The 22,402-nt window shown below is 47.4% G+C and overlaps 1 protein-coding gene across 1 annotated transcript; it reads left to right on the top strand.

The window, feature by feature from the left end:
* Positions 1-6,506: 6,506 nt before the first annotated feature.
* LOC310963906 (L-amino-acid oxidase-like) lies at positions 6,507-15,364 on the top strand (the record flags this gene model as incomplete). The annotated part of the gene is made up of 9 exons (XM_083936863.1): positions 6,507-6,578; positions 7,555-7,614; positions 9,082-9,305; positions 10,956-11,068; positions 11,377-11,578; positions 12,517-12,585; positions 13,362-13,498; positions 13,947-14,738; positions 15,349-15,364. Exons 2-9 carry the CDS (start codon positions 7,584-7,586, stop codon positions 15,362-15,364), a joined length of 1,584 nt encoding a protein of 527 aa, XP_083792989.1. The 5' UTR covers positions 6,507-6,578; positions 7,555-7,583.
* Positions 15,365-22,402: the final 7,038 nt, after the last annotated feature.

Raw genomic sequence — 22,402 nt, 5'->3', positions numbered from 1 at the left:
TGTCTGTGATTCAGTCGGAGCAGTCACCTCTGCAAACACAAGCTTTTACCATTAAAGCCACCGCTCCCTGAGCAAACCTCAGTCTGTGTGTCATTTCTGTACCCGTTTACATTCACATATCTGGAGGTCAGAGGTCAAGGGACTTCTTCTTTAAACCCTGGAGTATTAACTAGCTCCTTCCTGACAAGCTAGCATGACGTGTTCATGTTTGAACCAATGGCTTCTTCACTTCAGCCTCTGAGAGATAAAAGGTCACGCCGGCCTGCCGTCAGTAGAGGGCAGAACAGCACAATCCACTTTCCTTAAGACCAAACCTCCGTCAGTCCAGGAGTCACTAACTCTGTTGAGTGAGGTTCGATGGAGGGAGAAGTTTGCAGCAGCTTTTGTACAGAACAACTCACATGTGCCAAATATTTCATTTCCATCTCAGACCACAGGTGGGAGCTGTTCCCTCTGAACACACTTTTGTAAACATGTTTTATTGTTTTTTAACATTTATCATCCCACAGAGATGAAAAATACAGAACATATGCATATCACTTCAGCATTGTTCAGCAGAAACATTCAGACACAGCAGGTTCACCGTTCCCATCACACCCAGCTGCAGGTCAACAGGATATAAAGCACACTTTGGGATTAAGAAATCAAAAATAGAGAGAAAGGAAAATAACAAAACAGAAGCGAGCACAACAAAAAAAGGCAACCAAACTGAAATAAAATAAGATTAAAAAAGACATTTTTAACTTTAACACAGATAGGGGGTGATGTCCACCTCTGGAGTGACCGAGGGTCCGTCTCCAAGTTACTCTCTCACTGAAGATGGGGTGGGGATTCACCCGAAGGCAAATGAGCGAGGGCAAGTGAACGAGGTGAAGTGAACGAGGGCAAGTGAATTAAGGCATGTTGAACCACTTTTGGAATGCAGCAAATGACTTTCCCCCCTCCTCATCTGCTCCCACACATGCCCCTCCCGCCTCCTCACCTGCTCCCACACATGCCCCTCCCACCTCATCACCTGCTCCCACACATGCCCCTCCCACCTCCTCACCTGCTCCCTCAAATACCCCTCCCACCTCCTCACCTGCTCCCACACACGCCCCTCCCACCTCCTCACCTGCTCCCACACCTGCCCCTCCCACCTCCTCACCTGCTCCCACACATGCCCCTCCCACCGCCTCACCTGCTCCCACACATGCCTCTCCCACCTCCTCACCTGCTCCCACACATGCCCCTCCCACCTCCTCACCTGCTCCCACACATGCCCCTCCCACCTCCTCACCTGCTCCCACACCTGGCCCTCCTACCGCCTCACCTGCTCCCACACATGCCCCTCCCATCTCATCACCTGCTTCCACACATGCCCCTCCCACCTCCTCACATGCCCCTCCCACCTCCTCACCTGCTCCCACACATGCCCCTCCCACCTCCTCACCTGCTCCCACACACTCCCCTCCCACCTCCTCACATGCTCCCACACATGCCCCTCCCCCCTCCTCACCTGCTCCCACACATGCCCCTCCCACCTCCTCACCTGCTCCCACACATGTCCCTCCCACCTCCTCACCTGCTCCAGCATATGCCCCTCCCACCTCCTCACCTGCTCCCACACCTGCCCCTCCCACCTCCTCACCTGCTCCCACACATGCCCCTCCCACCTCCTCACCTGCTCCCACACCTGCCCCTCCCACCTCCTCACCTGCTCCCACACATGCCCCTCCCACCTCCTCACCTGCTCCCACACATGCCCCTCCCACCTCCTCACCTGCTCCCACACATGCCCCTCCCACCTCCTCACCTGCTCCCACACATGCCCCTCCCCCCTCCTCACCTGCTCCAGCATATGCCCCTCCCACCTCCTCACCTGCTCCCACACCTGCCCCTCCCACCTCCTCACCTGCTCCCACACATGCCCCTCCCACCTCCTCACCTGCTCCCACACCTGCCCCTCCCACCTCCTCACCTGCTCCCACACATGCCCCTCCCACCTCCTCACCTGCTCCCACACATGCCCCTCCCACCTCCTCACCTGCTCCCACACATGCCCCTCCCCCCTCCTCACCTGCTCCAGCATATGCCCCTCCCACCTCCTCACCTGCTCCCACACATGCCCCTCCCACCTCCTCACCTGCTCCCTCACATGCCCCTCCCACCTCCTCACATGCCCCTCCCGCCTCCTCACCTGCCCCTCCCACCTCCTCACCTACTCCCACACATGCCCCTCCCCCCTCCTCACCTGCTCCCACACATGCCCCTCCACCTCATCACCTGCTCCCACACATGCCCCTCCCACCTCCTCACCTACTCCCACACATGCCCCTCCCCCCTCCTCACCTACTCCCACACATGCCCCTCCCGCCTCCTCACCTGCTCCCACACATGCCCCTCCCACCTCATCACCTTCTCCCACACATGCCCCTCCCACCTCATCACCTGCTCCCACACATGCCCCTCCCCCCTCCTCACCTGCTCCCACACATGCCCCTCCCACCTCCTCACCTGCTCCCACACATGCCCCTCCCCCCTCCTCACCTGCTCCCACACCTGCCCCTCCCACCTCCTCACCTGCTCCCACCTCCTCACCTGCTCCCACACATGCCCCTCCCGCCTCCTCACCTGCTCCCACACATGCCCCTCCCACCTCATCACCTTCTCCCACACATGCCCCTCCCACCTCATCACCCGCTCCCACACATGCCTCTCCCACCTCCTCACCTTCTCCCACACATGCCCCTCCCCCCTCCTCACCTGCTCCCACACATGCCCCTCCCACCTCCTCACCTGCTCCCACACATGCCCCTCCCACCTCCTCACCTGGCCTGGCTCTGCACCACACGCTCACCTGTTTCCCATTCCCCTAATCAGCTCCATCACGGTGGCAAACACCGGTTCATTTCCACCTGTGCTCTGTTTGTCAGAGGCTACAGTGCTTCTGTTGTCTGGCCCTTGTGTCAGGACATGCATCTGCACATGTTTATTTACCTGCCTGTGAGCTAATTTTATCAATAATTCACTTAAAATGTAAGTTAAAAAGTTGCTGTTGTGCCACAAACAGCAGCCATGATGAAATCAAAGGATAAGTCCTTCTCTGCAGTTGATTTGTGTTAAAGTTTGTGTGGTGTTTGTGTTGTCGGTCGCCTGTTGTTGTCACATCTGCAGCGCTGTTGTCATTTTAGCATTGATCCAATGGACCTCAGTGAAACAAGTCTGTGTGTTTTTGTTTTCAGGCAGATTTTCAAAAGGTGAGTCGGATTTTTCTTCCTCTTTAAGGCGGGGTGGTTTTGGTTTGGCCGCCGCGCCTTTGCTTAGATAAGACACACACACACCACACACACACACACACGCACACGCGCACACACAGATAAATAATAGAAGAACTGAGTCTATAAATTTAACTGAAACAATGAATAGTCAGGTTTTTCCTCTGGGTCAGTGTGTTCATGGTTGGCCCCTGTGCCTCTTTATCACTTTGTTATCCAGTTGATCAACCGTTCTCGCTTTCATGACGTCCATGACGTGTGTCCGTCTGTACAAGATGGCTGCCATGACATGTGTGTCTGTCTGTACAAGATGGCTGCCATGACGTGTGTGTCTGTCTGTACAAGATGGCTGCCATGACGTGTGTCTGTCTGTACAAGATGGCTGCCATGACGTGTGTCTGTCTGTACAAGATGGCTGCCATGACGTGTGTCTGTCTGTACAAGATGGCTGCCATGACCCGTGTGTCTGTCTGTACAAGATGGTGCAATCTTGCATATCTAAAGTCGATTTGACTAAACTATAACTCACCAGATTTTAAAGCAGAGTGCGTTAGTCCCCTGTGGCACTGATAGGCTGAACTTTAGTCCTCCTGCAGCGCTGATTTGATTATTTTATCTTGAGAATCTACAGAAGGTCGGTGAAATGTACTTTTTTACATCTGTGACATTTCTTTGGTTGGCCGCCACGCCGACTGATAATCTCAGTGTTCATCTCTTTCACTATCTCTCCAACATGGCCGCTGTGCCATTTTGATTTACCTCCAATCATGTCAGTTTGTCACACACACAATCATAAACAGTAAAACAGTGAAATGTTTACCTTCTTCCAGAAGGGAATAGATAGAATTAAATTAGGTTTCCAAAAACTACAGTGAAATTTAGAACACTATAATCACAATTGGATTTAATGAGTAGTTGAGTTTAACAGCATAAATAAGTAATATATCAGGTACATTTATACAGGTGTGATCAGTATGGAGTTGATGTTTGGCAGGTGGAAGAATTATAAATCTTGTCTCACCTTAATGGCCTCTGTTCCATTGCACTCTATGAAATCAGTTTTGATAAATATTGGTGCAGTAACTTTTCCTTTTCAGGAAGCTCTACGACAGGTAAGTGTCATTTTATATTTTCTTTAGATCTGTTTTGTTTGTTTCTGTCCAACATGGCCGCCGTGCCGTTTGTTACTCTCTAACATGGCCGCCGTGCCGTTTGTTACTCTCTAACATGGCCGCCGTGCTGTTTGTTACTCTCTAACATGGCCGCCGTGCCGTTTGTTTCTGTCCAACATGGCCGCCGTGCCGTTTGTTTCTGTCCAACATGGCCGCCGTGCCAATGCACTCTTATGTAATCAGCTTGGATAAATATAAAATATAAATATTGGTGCAATAACTTTTCCTTTCCAGGAAGCTCTACGACAGGTAAGTGAAATTTCAATTTCCTTTGTTTGTGATCGGCCGCCGCGCCTCCAAATATACGGCTTTGATATTGGACCAGTGTGTCCTTCTATAATGGACGCTGTACCATCTCTGTTTGTGCAACATGGCTGCCGTGCCATTTCGGTTTATTTATCATCTCAAATCATAGGTTTTTTCAGAGCCACAGTCTTACACTTTACCAGACATTTATGCTCCTAGAGGACACTAAAAATGTGTTAGTGTCCTCTAGGAGCATTTTAAACCGAAAAAAAAGCCACTTTAAAACTCTTGTGCAATAACATGCTCCACCCTAAATATATATATTTTAGTATAGTTTCTGTTCTCCACCCATCTGTTTATACTGTTCACATTATTATATTGTTTATACTATATTGTGTGTTTATTGCTTATATTATACTTTGCTTAGTTTATTATATATTTTCTAAAAATGTACCAAGGGGGAGTAGCACTCCAATTTCGTTGTATGCAAATGCAATGACAATAAAGGCTATTCTATTCTATAAATGTGTGTTAAAGTCTCCTCTAGGAGCATAAACGTGTGTTAAAGTCTCCTCTAGGAGCATAAACGTGTGTTAAAGTGTCCTCTAGGAGTATAAACGTGTGTTAGTCTCCTCTAGGAGCATAAACGTGTGTTAAAGTGTCCTCTAGGAGTATAAACGTGTGTTAGTCTCCTCTAGGAGCATAAACGTGTGTTAAAGTGTCCTCTAGGAGCATAAACGTGTGTTAAAGTGTCCTCTAGGAGCATAAACGTGTGTTAGTCTCCTCTAGGAGCATAAACGTGTGTTAAAGTGTCCTCTAGGAGTATAAACGTGTGTTAAAGTCTCCTCTTGGAGCATAAACGTGTGCTAAAGTGTCCTCTAGGAGCATAAACGTGTGTTCAAGTGTCCTCTAGGAGCATAAACGTGTGTTCAAGTGTCCTCTAGGAGCATAAACGTGTGTTAAAGTGTCCTCTAGGAGCATAAACGTGTGTTAAAGTGTCCTCTAGGAGCATAAACGTGTGTTAAAGTGTCCTCTAGGAGCATAAACGTGTGCTAAAGTGTCCTCTAGGAGCATAAACGTGTGCTAAAGTGTCCTCTAGGAGCACAAACGTGTGTTCAAATGTCCTCTAGGAGCATAAACGTGTGCTAAAGTGTCCTCTTCACAAAGTCTGTGCCACGACGGGTTCAGGCTCTGACCTTTTGGGTTGAATTAATAAAACACCACCAATTGTTGCCACTCAGGAATGAATGCTTTATTTTGGTGAGTCAAATTTTTGAACAGCAAAAAAAGGTTTACATCATTTCTAATGATGAAAGAACCGTATCATAGTCCATGTTCATGTTACCCTGACAGAGCCTGCCACAGAGGTGCTGCACAGACAGTGTGTTTTTAGGATCAAAGCATGTAAACCAACTATAGCTGACCCAAAGATCCAAATATGACCCTGAACACTAGAATAATAGGGCATCTTTAGAGTTAATAAAACTAGTTGAAGATGCTCCTTTATTTAGACCTGACTGAAACATGTGACTGTGGGGTGACGAGTGTGCTGAGCCGTTGGAACGTAAGATGAAAGCCTGGATAAAGAAACACTTGACGTATTTCCTCATTCTTGGGTATTTTGGCAGGTTTCCCGCCCGATGACACACGGTCTCCTCGGTGATGTTGAGTAACAGCAGAAACATTTGTGATCATGAGACCTGACCCGGGCGGTGACCACGGTTCACCTGGTTCAAAACGAAACTGAAACCCTGACATCCACGGAGTCACGGCCTGCGTGCGCCGTCCGGTCAGATGAGAGGAAAATCCCAGCGTTGAGGAGACGTTGGGTATAAAAGAGGCTCACATCTGTTCACTGTTGCATCAGATTCTGCAGATCTTCTGCTGTTCAAGCTCCTCAAAGGTAGGAATCACTTCATCTGCTCTCATTCATGAGTAGATCAGCATAACTGATCAGTGGTTAGTTCTTTCTTATTTGATTTAATTTCAGTATGTTTTAATAAATAAGGCATTTACAAGATATCTGCAACTGACTTCTAATGAATGAATGAATGAATGCTTTATTTCAAACATGTGAAAAATAAATGACGCTTGAGGCACGAGTCATTAAAACCCTTTGTATGTTTGAAAAGAAGCATTAGCTTATTAATACTTATACTTATTAGGACTGTAGGTTTTCTTCCTGTCCCTTTTTTTTGTTTTTTGTTTATTTAAGATGCTCGACAAAACAAACAATCACCAACAAACAACACAATAACCGCCTGTGTAAAAATAAATAAATGAAATGAAGATAAGTGAACGGTTGCAATCGAAATCTAGCAGTAGCTCAGTCCATAGGTGACTTGGCTGGGAACTGTAGGATCGCTGGTTCAAGTCCCTGTGTGGACCATGAATGGAGTGTAGACTGGTGGCTGGAGAGGTGTCAGTTCACCTCCTTGGCACTGCCGAGGTGCTGTTGAGCAAGGCACCAAACCCCCAACTGCTCGGGACACCGGTCACTGGCAGCCCCCTCAATCTAACATCTCTCCTTAAGAGTGTGTGTGTGTGTGTGTGTGTGTGTGTGTGTGTGTGTGTGTGTGTGTGTGTGTGTGTGTGTGTGTGTGTGTGTGTGTGTGTGTGTGTGTGTGTGTGTGTGTGTGTGTGTGTGTGTGTGTGTGTGTGTGTGTGTGTGTGTGTGTGTGTGTGTGTGTGTGTGTGTGTGTGTGTGTGTGTGTGTGTGTGTGTGTGTGTGTGTGTGTGTGTGTGAAACATGCATGATTCATAAAGTAAGAATTCTTCTTAATGTTACACCCAAACTAAATATAACACAACTTTAACATGCGACGTGTGTCAGTGTTCAAACCTTGTGTCTGTGTTACCCCCCCCCCCCCCAACCACAGACGGGAACGCGACGAGCTGCCGCACTGAGATGGATCCTCACGGGGTCAAGTGGACGTCTTGTGAGTCTTTACTTTTGGATGTGAATCTTTTTAAAACGCCCAAAGTGAATAAAAGTATATAAGAGCTCTCTCCCGTGTAATGAATCCATTTTTACAGACCGGTGGACACTTAACGGTCTTTAGCGTTGACTCTGTACGTGCAGACCTGACAGTGGTCCGTTCCTCCACCTGCTTCCTCGTCTGCAGCTCTGACTCACTGAATGAAAGCCGTGCACTACTTCTCCTTTTAGCTGAGTGTTTTCCCTGCGTGATGAAACGAGCAGAGGGCCGTCCTTACTGGACTTCACAGGCTTTACGTGAAAGTTCTCCTTAACTCATCGACTTAATAGTGCACACTTCATTTTTTTAATCATATCGTGGATGTATCTCAATTCAGTTCTCTCAGGACACTTTACAGAGTAGGTAAAGACCAAACTCTGTGACCCAACAATTCCCCCACGAGCAGCAATCTTGGTCACACAGTGGCGTTGAAAACCTTCCCTTTAACAGACATGAAGGAACAGAAAGAGCTCTGTGGAGGACGGACGTCTGTCTGCAGAACAGGAGAGAGACAGAGAGAAAAGGCAGACAGATGGACAGAGAGAGACACACTTCCAGTAACTATAGTAATCTATAGTAATGTGAATATGACTTGTATGCTATGGCGGTTAATACAGCAGAACAGTAGAAACATTATCATTGTGTGTGCAATGTAATGAAGAGACATTTTCACGAAAGGAACAAATCAATAAAAATAAAAATGAGTTCACGTTCATGTCATTTATAGGAAGTTGCTTTGGACAAAAGTGGCAGCTAAATTAAATGCAGTGTAAAGAATTAGAAAGCCTAAAGAGGACGATGGGGTTTCCATGAATGAGTCCTCTCTGGACACCAGGCTGTTTAAAGTTGTGAGGGGGGGGGGCAGTGCCAGTGCTGGGGGGGTGTTTCCTAAAGTCCACCGTCCTCAACAGTCTTTAGAGCGTTGACTGCCAGCTGCTCAACGTCACGTCACTTCACCATCCTGGATAAGTCCGATGACAGTGGTGTCATCTGCAAACTTTAGGAGTCTGACAGCTGGGACCCTGGTAGTGCAGTCGTTTATGTAGAGAGAGAAGAGAAGAGGGCAAAGGACACAGCCCTGCGGTGCACCGGTGCTGGTTGGCCTTGAACCGGGTGTGATGTCTCCCAGCCGCACATGCTGACTCCATCAGTCAGGACTACTAACTGTACTTTGAGGTTTCAGTGACTGTTAGCAGTCACTGTAGCGTACCTCAGGAACATATTTCCCATGCACAGACTTACACGGGCGTGACCTCATGACGTATTTGGTTTTTATAGGTAAGTAAAGCACGGAGACTGACCCGCCCTGACTTTAGTCCTCTCCACATGCTGCATTAAATATCCCAGCATCACGGAAGGTTAGAAATCTCTCCGTGAGAGTTTCCCGTTGGAGTGAAATGCCGTATTCTTCTCTGTGTGTGTTTCCAGTTGCTGCTGGTGTGCTGCTCCTCACATTGTACCACAGCAACACCGCTGCTGTCAGCATGAAGGAGCACCTGGCTGATTGTCTGGAGGACAAAGACTACCCCGAGCTGCTGCAGACTGCGAAAGACGGCCTTCCGTGCATGAATACGTCTCATCGTGTTGTTGTTGTCGGAGCTGGCGTGGCTGGACTGACGGCTGCCAAGTTACTGCAAGACGCAGGACACAAGGTACATGAGACAAGTGGAAACTCTCAAGGTAAAGTTATTATGCTGTTGAGCACCGGGGGGCAGAGAAACATTTCCAGAAGCTGCAGATGTGAAACAACCATCTCATCTTCAGCCTCTTATCCGTGGTCGGGTCTCGGGGGCAGCAGCTTTAGCAGGGGACCCCAAACTTCCCTTTCCCGGGCCACATTAACCAGCTCTAACTAGGGGATCCTGAGGCGTTCCCAGGCCAGTGTGGAGATCTAATCTCTCCACCTGGTCCTGGGTCTTCCCCGAGGCCTCCTCCCAGCTGGACGTGCCTGGAACACCTCCCTAGGGAGGCGCCCAGGGTTCATCCAGACCAGATGATCCTGAACCACCTCAACTGGCTCCTTTCAACGCAAAGGAGCAGCGGCTCTACTCCGAGTTCCTCACGGATGCTGAACTTCTCCCCCTCTCTCTAAGGGAGACTCCAGACCCCCTCCTGAGGAAACACATTTCAGACGCTTGGACCCGCGACCTGGTTCTTGACCCAGCTTTCAGGACCACAGGTGAGGGTAGGAACGAAGATTGACCAGTAGATCGAGAGCTTTGCCTTCCTCAGCTCTCTTTTCGTCACAACTGTGCGGTAGAGCGAATAATAATACAAATGTTAGGGTTCACCTTTATACTTCTGTCAGGATAAGAACCAAAATCACTTTCTCATAAAGGTCACAACAACAATCTTTAGATGCACTGTGATTAAACAAACATTAAAGGGAGGGACATTAAAGGCACATTTAACCTGCACGTCTGTGGATAATATACAAACAAATCCACTTTACATAGAATAAATATATAAAATCCATGTGCTCCTAAAACTCTGTCTGGGTTCAAGGTCCTGTATGTTCGATAATATCAAAAATCAAAACTTTAATAATTAAGTTTAGTTTATTTGAAAACAGGTTCAGTGCACATTAATAACATGACTGTAAATTAAGCTATTTTTCGTCTGTCGTCCCCAGACAGACGTTAAAGTCGCCCTAAAAACCGAACAGAATATAGAAACAATTAGATTAAAATGACAAAGTTAGCCAGGGCAAGCTACAAAACATGCACAGCAGTTAACAAAACAGTAAGAAAACACCATTCAAGACGCAAGATGCATCACAGCACGCAGAGCAGATGCACAAATACAGAACGCATGCAATACAATAAGAGCACGATGAGACGCACGCAGTGCAAAGAGAAGATGGCTGCAGGTTCAGCACAGACGGACCGAGGACAGGAAGGTGTCATCAAGTGTTAGCGCGGGCAGAGCTGAGCACCAATTAACCATCTCTTCAACTGAGCTCAGAATGAACTGGAGCGTTTCAGGTCTCTAAAAGTTGCTGGGATGGAATAATACGTTTCATTTGTATTGCTCTAAGTAATGAGTTATAAGCAGAACATCTAAAAGACATTTAGCATAATGCTTTGGGGAACAGGAAGCGTCTGAAGTCTGAGTGGCCCTCAGGGGGTCAGGGAGGGCGTTCCACAACCTAGGCCCCATCACCCAGGGTGGAGCGGAGCCTGGCTCTGGGGACTTTGAGGGTGTTTGAGGTACCGGCACGGAGGCTGCGTGAGGAGGTCTGGGGGTGAGGTCCTTCAGTTATATATTGGACAACTAGGTAAAGATTTATCTGTTTCGACAAGGTCACCATCATAGAGTCCAGTGGTCGTGTTGGGGGACGGGTGGAGACCTACAGGAATGAAGACGAGGGTTGGCACGCTGAACTTGGAGCCATGAGGATCCCTCGTTCTCACCAGTGAGTAACTTCAAATTGCAATACAACACTGTTACAACCTTTGGATGGTCACAAATGGTCTTTATCGGGTAGTTAGTGTCGCAACACCCAACTACTAAAGCAAACATCATTTACAGAACATCCAGCACTCTTGTTCTGGGTGTGCACCGCATGAAAAAGCACCAGTCATCACTTCTTGTTAGCAAAGGCTGAATGATATTAAGTGATGTGTGAATGGGTCCAGTAGCAGTTTTCCATTCTCCTAACAGAGATCTCAAATGTATATAGAAATGCTGCATACGCGCTGTCGTTCTCTCGTCTCGTCACAGAATCGTCCGCTGGTTTGCTAAAGAACTGGGAGTCAGGCTGAATCCGTTCGTCATGGATGACCCCAACACCTTTTACTTGGTGCATGGGCTGCGGAAAAGGACGTACGCAGTGAAAGCGAATCCTGACATCCTGAAATATAAACTGCCGAAAAGCGAGAAGGGGAAGTCAGCCGACCAACTGCTCCAGCGAGCTCTGCAGAAGGTATTTTATGTTGGAGGGAAAGAGGAGTGATACAGTACATGATCTATTGCAGTGGCGTGCACAGGGGGGGTCGAACCCCTTCGTGGCCCAATTGTTGAACGTGTGTTAAAGTGGACTCATGGGAGCCAAAGCGTGTGCTAAAGTGCCCCCCAGGAGCCTAAACATGTGCTAAAGTGTCCTCTAGGAGACTAAACGTGTGCTAAAGTGTCCTCTAGGAGCCTAAATGTGTGCTAAAGTGTCCTCTAGGAGCATAAACGTGTGTTAAAGTGTCCTCTAGGAGCATAAACGTGTGCTAAAGTGTCCTCTAGGAGCATAAACGTGTGCTACAGTGTCCTCTAGGAGCATAAACGTGTGTTAAAGTGTCCTCTAGGAGCATAAACGTGTGTTAAAGTGTCCTCTAGGAGCATAAACGTGTGTTAAAGTGTCCTCTAGGAGCATAAACGTGTGCTAAAGTGTCCTCTAGGAGCATAAACGTGTGTTAAAGTGTCCTCTAGGAGCATAAACGTGTGCTAAAGTGTCCTCTAGGAGCATAAACGTGTGTTAAAGTGTCCTCTAGGAGCATAAACGTGTGTTAAAGTGTCCTCTAGGAGCATAAACGTGTGCTAAAGTGTCCTCTAGGAGCATAAACGTGTGCTAAAGTGTCCTCTAGGAGCATAAACCTGTGCTAAAGTGTCCTCTAGGAGCATAAACCTGTGCTTAAGTGTAGGACGTGTGTGTATCATAGAGCACTTGTGGATCTCTCACCCACCACTGTTTTTAACTTAACTGTAAATTGGTCTGCTTGATGTGCACGCTGGTACAATTTCATGTTCAAATCTACTCTTGGTAAATTTTCTACCTGTTTATTTCCTCTTTTAAATTTGTATCATGCAACTTACAATCAGGACTTTTTAGTTTTACTGTAAATAACAGCTGGTTGTAAATGATCTGTTCCACAGGTGAAAGATGAAGTGGAGGCACACGGCTGCAGAGCTGCGCTACAGAAGTACGACCGTTACTCTGTGAAGGTAAATCACACCAAGACTCAATGATATCATAGAAAACGTGCACTGACAAGATTTGCTGTGAAAACAAAAGGTGTTTTAAAGTGTCCTCTAGGAGCCTAAACGTGTGCTCAAGTGTCCTCTAGGAGCCTAAACGTGTGCTCAAGTGTCCTCTAGGAGCATAAACGTGTGCTCAAGTGTCCTCTAGGAGCATAAACGTGTTTTAAAGTGTCCTCTAGGAGCATAAACGTGTTTTAAAGTGTCCTCTAGGAGCATAAACGTGTGCTCAAGTGTCCTCTAGGAGTATAAACGTGTGTTAAAGTGTCCTCTAGGAGCATAAACGTGTGCTAAAGTGTCCTCTAGGAGCATAAACGTGTGTTAAAGTGTCCTCTAGGAGCATAAACGTGTTAAAGTGTCCTCTAGGAGCATAAACGTGTTAAAGTGTCCTCTAGGAGCATAAACGTGTGCTAAAGTGTCCTCTAGGAGCATAAACGTGTGCTCAAGTGTCCTTTAGGAGCCTAAACGTGTGCTCAAGTGTCCTCTAGGAGCATAAACGTGTGTTCAAGTGTCCTCTTAAGTGGTGAGGACGCACTATAGGTGCCCTTTCTTTTTCTGTGCACCAGTTTGGACTGAAAACATGCAGTGAAACAAGATTTGCTGTGAAAACAAATATAAATGTTAGCTTCAATTCATATTGGACAACTGAAAAAATGGTTCACCACCAGTAATTTGACATTAGTTTGAGTTTAAATGTGAGGGATCGATCACAGAATGTGTGAAACATCAGTTTTGTTTCACAGGAGTACCTGAAAGAAGAAGGTGACGTGAGTCCAGAAGCTGTGAGGATGATCGGAGATTTACTGAACGAGCAGAGCCTCATGCACCTGGCACTGACCGAGATGATCTACATCCAGAGTGACGTCAGCGACAACACCACGTACGATCGCTCAATTTTAATACATTTGTGCTTTCACATTGTCTCGGCCAGAACATTTCCTAATTTGTTGGCTAAACGTTCTGTTTCTGCTGAACTGGTTTCCTGGTTTGAGAGTCCATGACCCCTGTGCTCAGATACAAAATAATACATATACATAGATACTGTCAGGGTTCCTAAAACCCTCATTAAAGTTTTGTCGTTAGAAATATATTCCTCATCCGCGATCACATGCCTTCATTCTTAATCATTTCATCATTCAGTGGAGGGGGAGGTTCCCACATAGTCCCCATGGCCTCTGCTTAAACATAAACCTAGATCAGGTCTCTGCTTATGGTGGTGGTGGTGGTGCCTGCTGCCGTGGTCCTGCATGACGCTTCCTGCTGCTGTTATAACTGCTCACGTTTGTTCCCAATTTTGAAACCTTTTTGTGTCCTTTTTTGTTTTGAAGGTACGATGAAGTGACGGGGGGGTCTGATCTCCTGACCAAAGCCTTCCTCCCTGTCCTTGATGTCCCCATCCTCCTCAACTCTAAGGTCAAACGCATCGGCCAATCAGATAAGGGTGTGACTGTGTCGTACCAGACGGGCCACCGGTCACCTTTGACAGACCTTTCTGCCGACTACGTTCTGGTAACAACCACAGCGAAAGCGGTTCTCTTCATGGACTTTGATCCACCTCTCTCCACCAGAAAGATGGAGGTTCTGAGGGGGGTCCACTATGAAAGCTCCACTAAAATCATCCTCACCTTCAGCAGGAAGTTCTGGGAGGAGGACGGCATCCGAGGAGGAAAGAGCATTACAGACGGCCCCTGTCGTTACATCTACTACCCCAGCCACAGTTTCCCAACAAACAAGACCATTGGTGTCCTCCTGGCCTCCTACACCTGGTCCGACGACTCCCTCCTCTTCTTGGGTGCGAGTGATGAGGACCTGAAAGAGTTGGCCCTGAGAGATTTGGTAAAGATCCACGGTGAACACATCCGGTCTCTGTGCACAGGGGTGGTGGTGAAGAAATGGAGCGCGGATCCTCACAGCTTGGGCGCCTTTGCTCTCTTCACACCCTACCAACATTTAGAGTACTCTAAAGAGCTCTTCAGAAGGGAAGGCAGGGTGCACTTTGCCGGCGAGCACACGGCCTTCCCTCACGCGTGGATCGAGACGTCCATGAAGTCCGCAATCAGGGCCGCTACGAATATTAACAAAGAGTCAGCAGAAACTCCACACCGTGACGATCTCTGGGGGTTTGAATCTAAAAATAACAGATGCCTTCGGAGCGAGGCGCATTGTGTGTTTCTGCCATGCAGCTCTAATCTGCATCAAGCTGCTGGGTTTTTCTGAAAGCTGGATAAGAGGTCATACACTTACACGTGGGTTTAAGCTATGTCTGTGATAATCACTATGTTGATCGTTAATGTTACCCTGCATTCACACCGAAAGAGATGGAGGTGATGAAAGCGTCGAGCTGCCGTTCAAAACCAATGATGCAATGACACGCAATGTCGTCCCTGGCGACACGGGTGATAAGAGCGACGCAACGAAGCGTCGGCTCATCGCGTGTTGCTTGCTTTTCAAGCGACATTGTGCGACGCTTTGCCGCAGCCAATCAGCGTAGAGATTGCTGTAAACGTCATCGAAGTTCTCCGGGATGCATCCCCGGAATCACCAAAGCCGCTATTGTTGCAGTCCTTGGGGGAAACCAGTCTGTTCCTGTGGATAGAATATAACAGATATAACTCTGACCTGTGGGTGGCAGCGACTTGCCTTTAGGCGTCAACTCTGCCAGAAATCCAGAAGAAGAAGAAGAAGAAAGCTGTCCATGCAGTGTAAAGCGTGTCCCGATCTGATCTACAGGAGCGGCAGCACCTGAACGACTTCAGAGGTTAAATCACCGACTGCAACATGACGACTCACTTCCTCTGAACGCACAGTTACTCCAAGTTAGACGCTTCTGTTGTGCTCATTTCTATCTGTCCGATCATCTGAGTAGGTGCTAACAGGAACTACTACTATGAACATTTGTCCACACGCTACGATCTTTGTTGATTTCAACTGATGACTTGAAAGCATCGCCATAGCAAGTTTAAGATTAGCGAACCTAGTTCTATTAGCACAGACGGAGCCCTCTACGGGACTCTGGGTAATACTGGACACATTCACCCGCTAAAGTTTGCACAGATGTAGCTGGCCAATCAGGATGTGACTACCACAATGTGTGTCCCACTGTATACAAGGAAGTACACACCACTGTCTGCTATCCTACACCCTCTTCCCCTCTTGTCCTTCCGCACCGCTCCCCGTGCTTTAGGGTCCTTGTCCCCCCCTCCAGGTCCGTTTGTACTCACACTACCTGGGCCTCGGCGAATGCTTCTTGCTGCACGCATTGATGACGTCATGGCGATGCGTGGCTTTGTTTTCGCACATGAAATGACCTCAGAACCGCCGTAGGCTTCGTGCTCGTACACGTGCGCACGCTCGTGCTCGTACATGTGCAAACGCGCTCTACAAAAGCCCACCTCTCTCAGACGGGCCGTGGACGGCCAGCGTGCCGCAGTTATGCGCGGAGCGGTTGCACTCACACTGGTCAAACGCACTAGGCTTTAGCTGAAAAACCTGTTTTGGCCCGGTGCGGAAGGACAGTGTGAGTGCGCCCTTAGAGCATCATAACCTTCATTTCCGATAAGGAACTCTCTGATGAGGCCCAATATCGACCCAACATGACCAAATGAACAGTAGGCGCTGAACTGCCTCACGTACCATGGGGCACGTCTTCAGGGACGCTCCTGATTGAGTCCAGTAGAGGGCGGAGCAGATACATGGGGGTCAAAGTGATCCAGTAAAGAGTCGCTGTGGCTGCAGGTTTTCATTCCAATCAAGCAAGAACACACCTGACTCGACTCTTTCAATCACCTGAACTGTCTTCACACAGTTGATTTGTTGGACCAGGTGTTTTTTTTGATTGGTTGGAATGAAAACCTGCAGCCACAGCGACTCTTTACTGGATCAGTTTGACACCAATGAGATAGAATATTAAATAAAGCTTTGACATTTTCAAATGTAAGTGCTAAGTTAGTACACTTATTTGGCAACATGGGAAAAATCCACTGAAACAAACTGCAGTGTTTTAAAAGGATCTATTTCTTTAGGTGTAATCACTCCCCATGTGCATTGTTTCCCTATTGGGGGTTCAGCATGCGCAGTGATATTCATGTTCTACATTCAAAGCAAACTGAGCGAACTTCATCTCTGTTTGAGAATAATACATTTATTATTATTTAGTCGTAAAGACACGACACAAACTTCAGAAAGGCAACTGCAACAAATGTCTCTCCTTAAAAAGCCTTTATTTTGACGTTACATGAGCGTATATGGCAAAACACAAACTGAGAAATGTTAAATACACAAAGAGAAACGGCCGGCAAGTGACACCATAAGATGTTAAAGTTAATATAACATAAAACAACTATTCATATAAATCCAGCATGTGTTATGGGGAAATAAACAAATTAGTTTGTGCTTTAATTTAGGTTTTATTCAACTTCTTCCCCGGAGTTGTTTGTTTTGTCGTCTCTCAGGTCTCTGCTGATGGTGGTGGCGCCTGCTGCCGTGGTCCTGCGTGACGCATACTGCTGCTATTATCACTGTTACTCATATAAACTATAATAAGTCCTATAGATTATAACATTTGTAGCCATAAAAACATCATCATTATCATATTCTGTCCGAAGCTACACGGTGGTGTAGTGGTTAGCACTGTCGCCTCACAACGAGAGGGTTCCTGGTTCGAATCCCTGCTGGGGCCCTTCTGTGTGGAGTTTGCATGTTCTCCCCGTGTCTGCGTGGGTTTTCTCCGGGTTCTCTGGTTTCCTCCCACAGTCCAAAGACGTGCAGGTGTTCGGTTCATTGATGACTCTAAATCACCCGTAGGTGTGAATGGTTGTCTGTCTCTGTTTGTCTCTATGTGTCCTGTGATAAACTGGCGTCCTGTCCAGGGTGGACCCCGCCTCATGCCCGATGTCAGCTGGGATCGGCTCCAACCCCCCACGACCCCGACCCCGGGATAAGCGGTTGAAGATGAATGAATGAATATTCTGTCACATCAGCTGTGCTTGTTTCTACTGTTCTGCTTTGTTAACTGCCATAATAAGTTATATTCACATTACTATAGATATGATTATAGCTGCTGTTACTTTGGTGAGCCTGTGAATGTTCTCATGTGTCCAGGTCGTCGTTCTCCCCAAAGCAACTTCAGTCAAACTGGACTTTATTTGTCAGGAAGACGTTTCACCTCCGCTGCTTTTGACTGAAGAAGCTTTGGGGAGTTCCTTTTGTGGTTGCTTGGATCTCTGGGAATGTCTCTCTCTCTGTCTCTCTCCTGTTCTGCAGACAGACGTCCGTCCTCCACAGAGCTCTTTCTGTTACTTCCTGTCTGTTAAAGGGAAGGTTTTCAACGCCACTGTGTGACCAAGATTGCTGCTCGAGGGGGAATTGTTGAGTCAGAGAGTTTGGTCTTTACCTGCTCCATATGTAAAGTGTCCTGAGATAACTTTGTCATGAAATGGCCCTGTAAATAAAATTAATTTACTATAAACTCTGCTCTCATTTTGGTTATTTTGTCCTCTCAAACTAGTGAATGTACTGTATACCCTTATATTAGCAGTAGTTAGGGCGCACTCACGCTGTCCTTCCGTCCCGTGCCCCGTGCTTTAGGGTCCTTGTCCCCCCCTCCAGGCCCGTTTGTACTCACACTACCTGGGCCTCGGAGAATGCTTCTTGCTGCCTATACGTCATCACGCCGTAACACGTCACACGCATTGATGACGTCATGGCGATGCGTGGCTTTGTTTCCAGATCTTAACGTAGACCTCGGAGTTTTTGTGCGTCTTGTCGACTGTTTTTGAATCTTTTCATCGACCAAATCTGCAGTAAACACTCCACCTCCGCATCACACCAACGTGAACCTTTCACCGCCATTGTTTGAAATGTCCGCGCATGGTCCCTCCTTCTTTTTTCTACGTCCCAACAGGCGCACAGGAAATGACCTCAGAACCGCCGTAGGCCTCGTGCTCGTACACGTGCGCACGCTCGTGCTCGTACATGTGCAAACGCGCTCTACAAAAGCCCGCCTCTCCCAAACGGGCCGTGGACGGCCAGCTGACCGCAGTTATGCACGGAGCGGGTGCACTCACACTGGTCAAACGCACCAGGCTTTAGCTCCCGGTGCGGAAGGACAGTGTGAGTGCGCCCTTAGTTCCTTACTTGAGCAGTTTTGCTGCTCTGTGTAGAAACAGCAGAGGTAAAACCAAACTGCTGGGCAAATGAAACCACAATGCAGATATCAGCAGCGCACAGCCTGCATCATGGCTCAGCAGGCGTGATTTCTCCAAAGCCATACACACAAGCGTCCCTGAAAAAAACAACCACAGCACGCCCATAATGGCAGTGATGGTGCAGAACGCCCTCCGCTTTGATCGGTCGACCTGCTCCCTCCTGTCCCCGCCCACTTCCCCTGGCCCTGGACGAATGAGAACGCAGAGAACAGAGAGGCTGCAGAAAGATATGATGGTCAAACAGACGCCCATTAAGCAGAAAAATGGTAAATAAAGAAGTGTAGGTCCAAAGTTAAGAGCGCTCCATCCGACGGACAGCAGCCAAACACATAAGACGCTAATATTTCGTATCTTGACCCCACCCGACTGTCGCAGCCTCATGTAGGCGACGGGGTGAACAACAGCCAGGTATCGCTCTACACAGGTCAGGACGTGTAAGCCCATCTGTCCAGGCACAACCGCGGAAGTCACAAACGCCCCCACATCCACCATCTCTGAGACCCCAATGTAAACGCCACACATGTAGGATATGCTCCCGAACACATAGATGAGCTCAAGAGCAGTCATGTGGTAGGTGATGATGTCGGAGTGGCTCGTCGTTGCAAAGCAGCGCCGCCGTCGCCATCTTAGGTGACCCAGGTAGAGGACGAGGACTGAGAGAGGGACAAGGAGGAAGATCTTGGTGACGTTGAAGGCGACTGAGATGAAGAATCCAGTTTGAGAGTCTGAGCAGTCAAAGGAGGAGGAAGAGGAGTTGACTGACATCTCTGTTTGTATGGAACAGCTTTAATGGAGAAAAGGGAGACAAGAGGAACAGAGATGAGATAACATTGCATCCTGATCATTTTGGCTCCTAGAGGACACTTTAGCACACGTTTATGCTCCTAGAGGACACTTTAACACATGTTTTAGCTCCTAGAGAACACTTTAACACACGTTTAGGCTCCTAGAGGACACTTTAACACACGTTTATGCTCCTAGAGGACACTTTAACACACGTTTATGCTCCTAGAGGACACTTTAGCACACGTTTATGCTCCTAGAGGACACTTTAACACACGTTTATGCTCCTAGAGGACACTTTAACACATGTTTATGCTCCTAGAGGACACTTTAACACACGTTTTGGCTCCTAGAGGACACTTTAACACATGTTTTGGCTCCTAGAGGACACTTAAACACACATTGAGGCTCCTAGAGGACACTTTAGCACACGTTTATGCTCCTAGAGGACACTTTAACACACGTTTATGCTCCTAGAGGACACTTTAACACACGTTTAGGCTCCTAGAGGACACTTTAGCACACGTTTATGCTCCTAGAGAACACTTTAACACATGTTTTAGCTCCTAGAGAACACTTTAACACACGTTTAGGCTCCTAGAGGACACTTTAGCACACGTTTATGCTCCTAGAGGACACTTTAACACATGTTTTAGCTCCTAGAGAACACTTTAACACACGTTTAGGCTCCTAGAGGACACTTTAGCACACGTTTATGCTCCTAGAGAACACTTTAACACATGTTTTAGCTCCTAGAGGACACTTTAACACATGTTTTAACTCCTAGAGGACACTTTAGCACACATTTATGCTGCTAGAGGACACTTTAGCACACGTTTATGCTCCTAGAGGACACTTTAGCACACGTTTAGGCTCCTAGAGGACACTTTAGCACATGTTTATGCTCCTAGAGGACACTTTAACACGTTTAAGCTCCTAGAGGACACTTTAGCACACGTTTAGGCTCCTAGAGGACACTTTAGCACACGTTTAGGCTCCTAGAGGACACTTTAGCACACGTTTATGCTCCTAGAGGACACTTTAGCACACGTTTAGGCTCCTAGAGGACACTTTAGCACACGTTTATGCTCCTAGAGGACACTTTAGCACACGTTTATGCTCCTAGAGGACACTTTAGCACACGTTTAGGCTCCTAGAGGACACTTTAGCACACGTTTATGCTCCTTTTTTGTGGCAGATTTAAGTGAACGAAGAGTCTGTTGAGTGTAAACAACATGGAGGCTTCCTAGATAAATAGTAAACTCTTAGCTCAATAAATATAGAAAGTAAAGCAATAAACTCTTATAGTTGAGAGAATACAAGTAAAATAAAGTTCCTGGAAAATGAAATCAGATAAGTTATAGAGGATGAATAGAGATCAAACATGTAGGTTTTACTTTCATCGATAGTAACTTTTTACACCTTTTGTATTTTTTTAAACTGGTTTCCTTAAATTTTCATCTGTTATGGAAAACAATTACAAAAGACAAGAACAAATAAATTGAACACAGCCCCATTTTGAGGTCAACGTTGACATTTTAAGACATTTTTACAATTAAAAAGTATTTTTCAGATACGGACTTTTTTGTGTGTTGAGCTTCAAACGACCAAGATTTAAGTAAAGTTCATTTAAACCAAAGAATGGACTTGACGTTCATGTACGAGTCCGTGATGTTTTTTATACACGCACACAGCGTCGATGCGTTTAACATGAACTGAACACAGTTACGGAGCGAGAGGGCACCCACCTTGTCCGCAGTGGTTGCTTCTGGTCTGTCTTCTGCTCACTGACTGCGGTGGACGGGTGTGAGGTCCTTGCGTATAAGAACGCGTCTGCGATGAGTGCAGTGACGGCACCGACTCGACCGTTTTTGCATGTTATCTAAATAAAGGATGGATTTCATGGCGCTCCATTCTCTAAATGGTCCAGGCAAATTTCCATTTCTCATCGTTCTTCCACAGCGAGGTCACGACAAACCGCGGTGTTTAAAAAATAACCATGTAAGAGTTCCAAACATGACTTATGCAAGTGAATTATGATAAAGTGATATTTTTCATCCATAAGTGAAGTTACTGTCTCATTTTGTTGGTTCCAATACCTCGGAAGGCAACAGATCAATCACTCTCTCTGTCTCTTTATAACCATCATTGTAACCATGACAACAGCACGGCCATTGGGAGCAAATTGAGGTACAGTGTCTTGCCCGAGGACGTCGTCGGGGATCAAACCAGATCCAAGAACCACCAGACCAAAAATCCAATTCCCAGTCTCTTAACAGAACTTCCCGTCTTATAACGAGGCTGACAACACTAACGGCGCCCTCCCACTGTGCCTCCGTCCCGTGCCCCGTGCTTTAGGGTCCTTGTCCGCCCCTCCAGGCCCGTTTGTACTCACACTACCTGGGCCTCGGAGAATGCTTCTTGCTGCCTATACGTCATCACGCCGTAACACGTCACACGCATTGATGACGTCATGGCGATGCGTGGCTTTGTTTCCAGATCTTTCCGTAGACCTCGGAGTTTTTGTGCGTCTTGTCGACTGTTTTTGAATCTTTTCATCGACCAAATCTGCAGTAAACACTCCACCTCCGCATCACACCAACGTGAACCTTTCACCGCCATTGTGTGAAATGTCCGCGCATGGTCCCTCCTTCTTTTTTCTATGTCCCAACAGGCGCACAGGAAATGACCTCAGAACCGCCGTAGGCCTCGTGCTCGTACACATGCGCACGCTCATGCTCGTACACGTGCAAACGCGATCTACAAAAGCCCACCTCTCTCAGACTGGCCGTGGA

This window comes from Echiichthys vipera, assembly GCF_963691815.1.
Source record: "Echiichthys vipera genome assembly, chromosome: 22".
Lineage (NCBI taxonomy): Eukaryota > Metazoa > Chordata > Actinopteri > Perciformes > Trachinidae > Echiichthys > Echiichthys vipera.
This window is presented reverse-complemented; position numbering and strand designations above follow the sequence as displayed.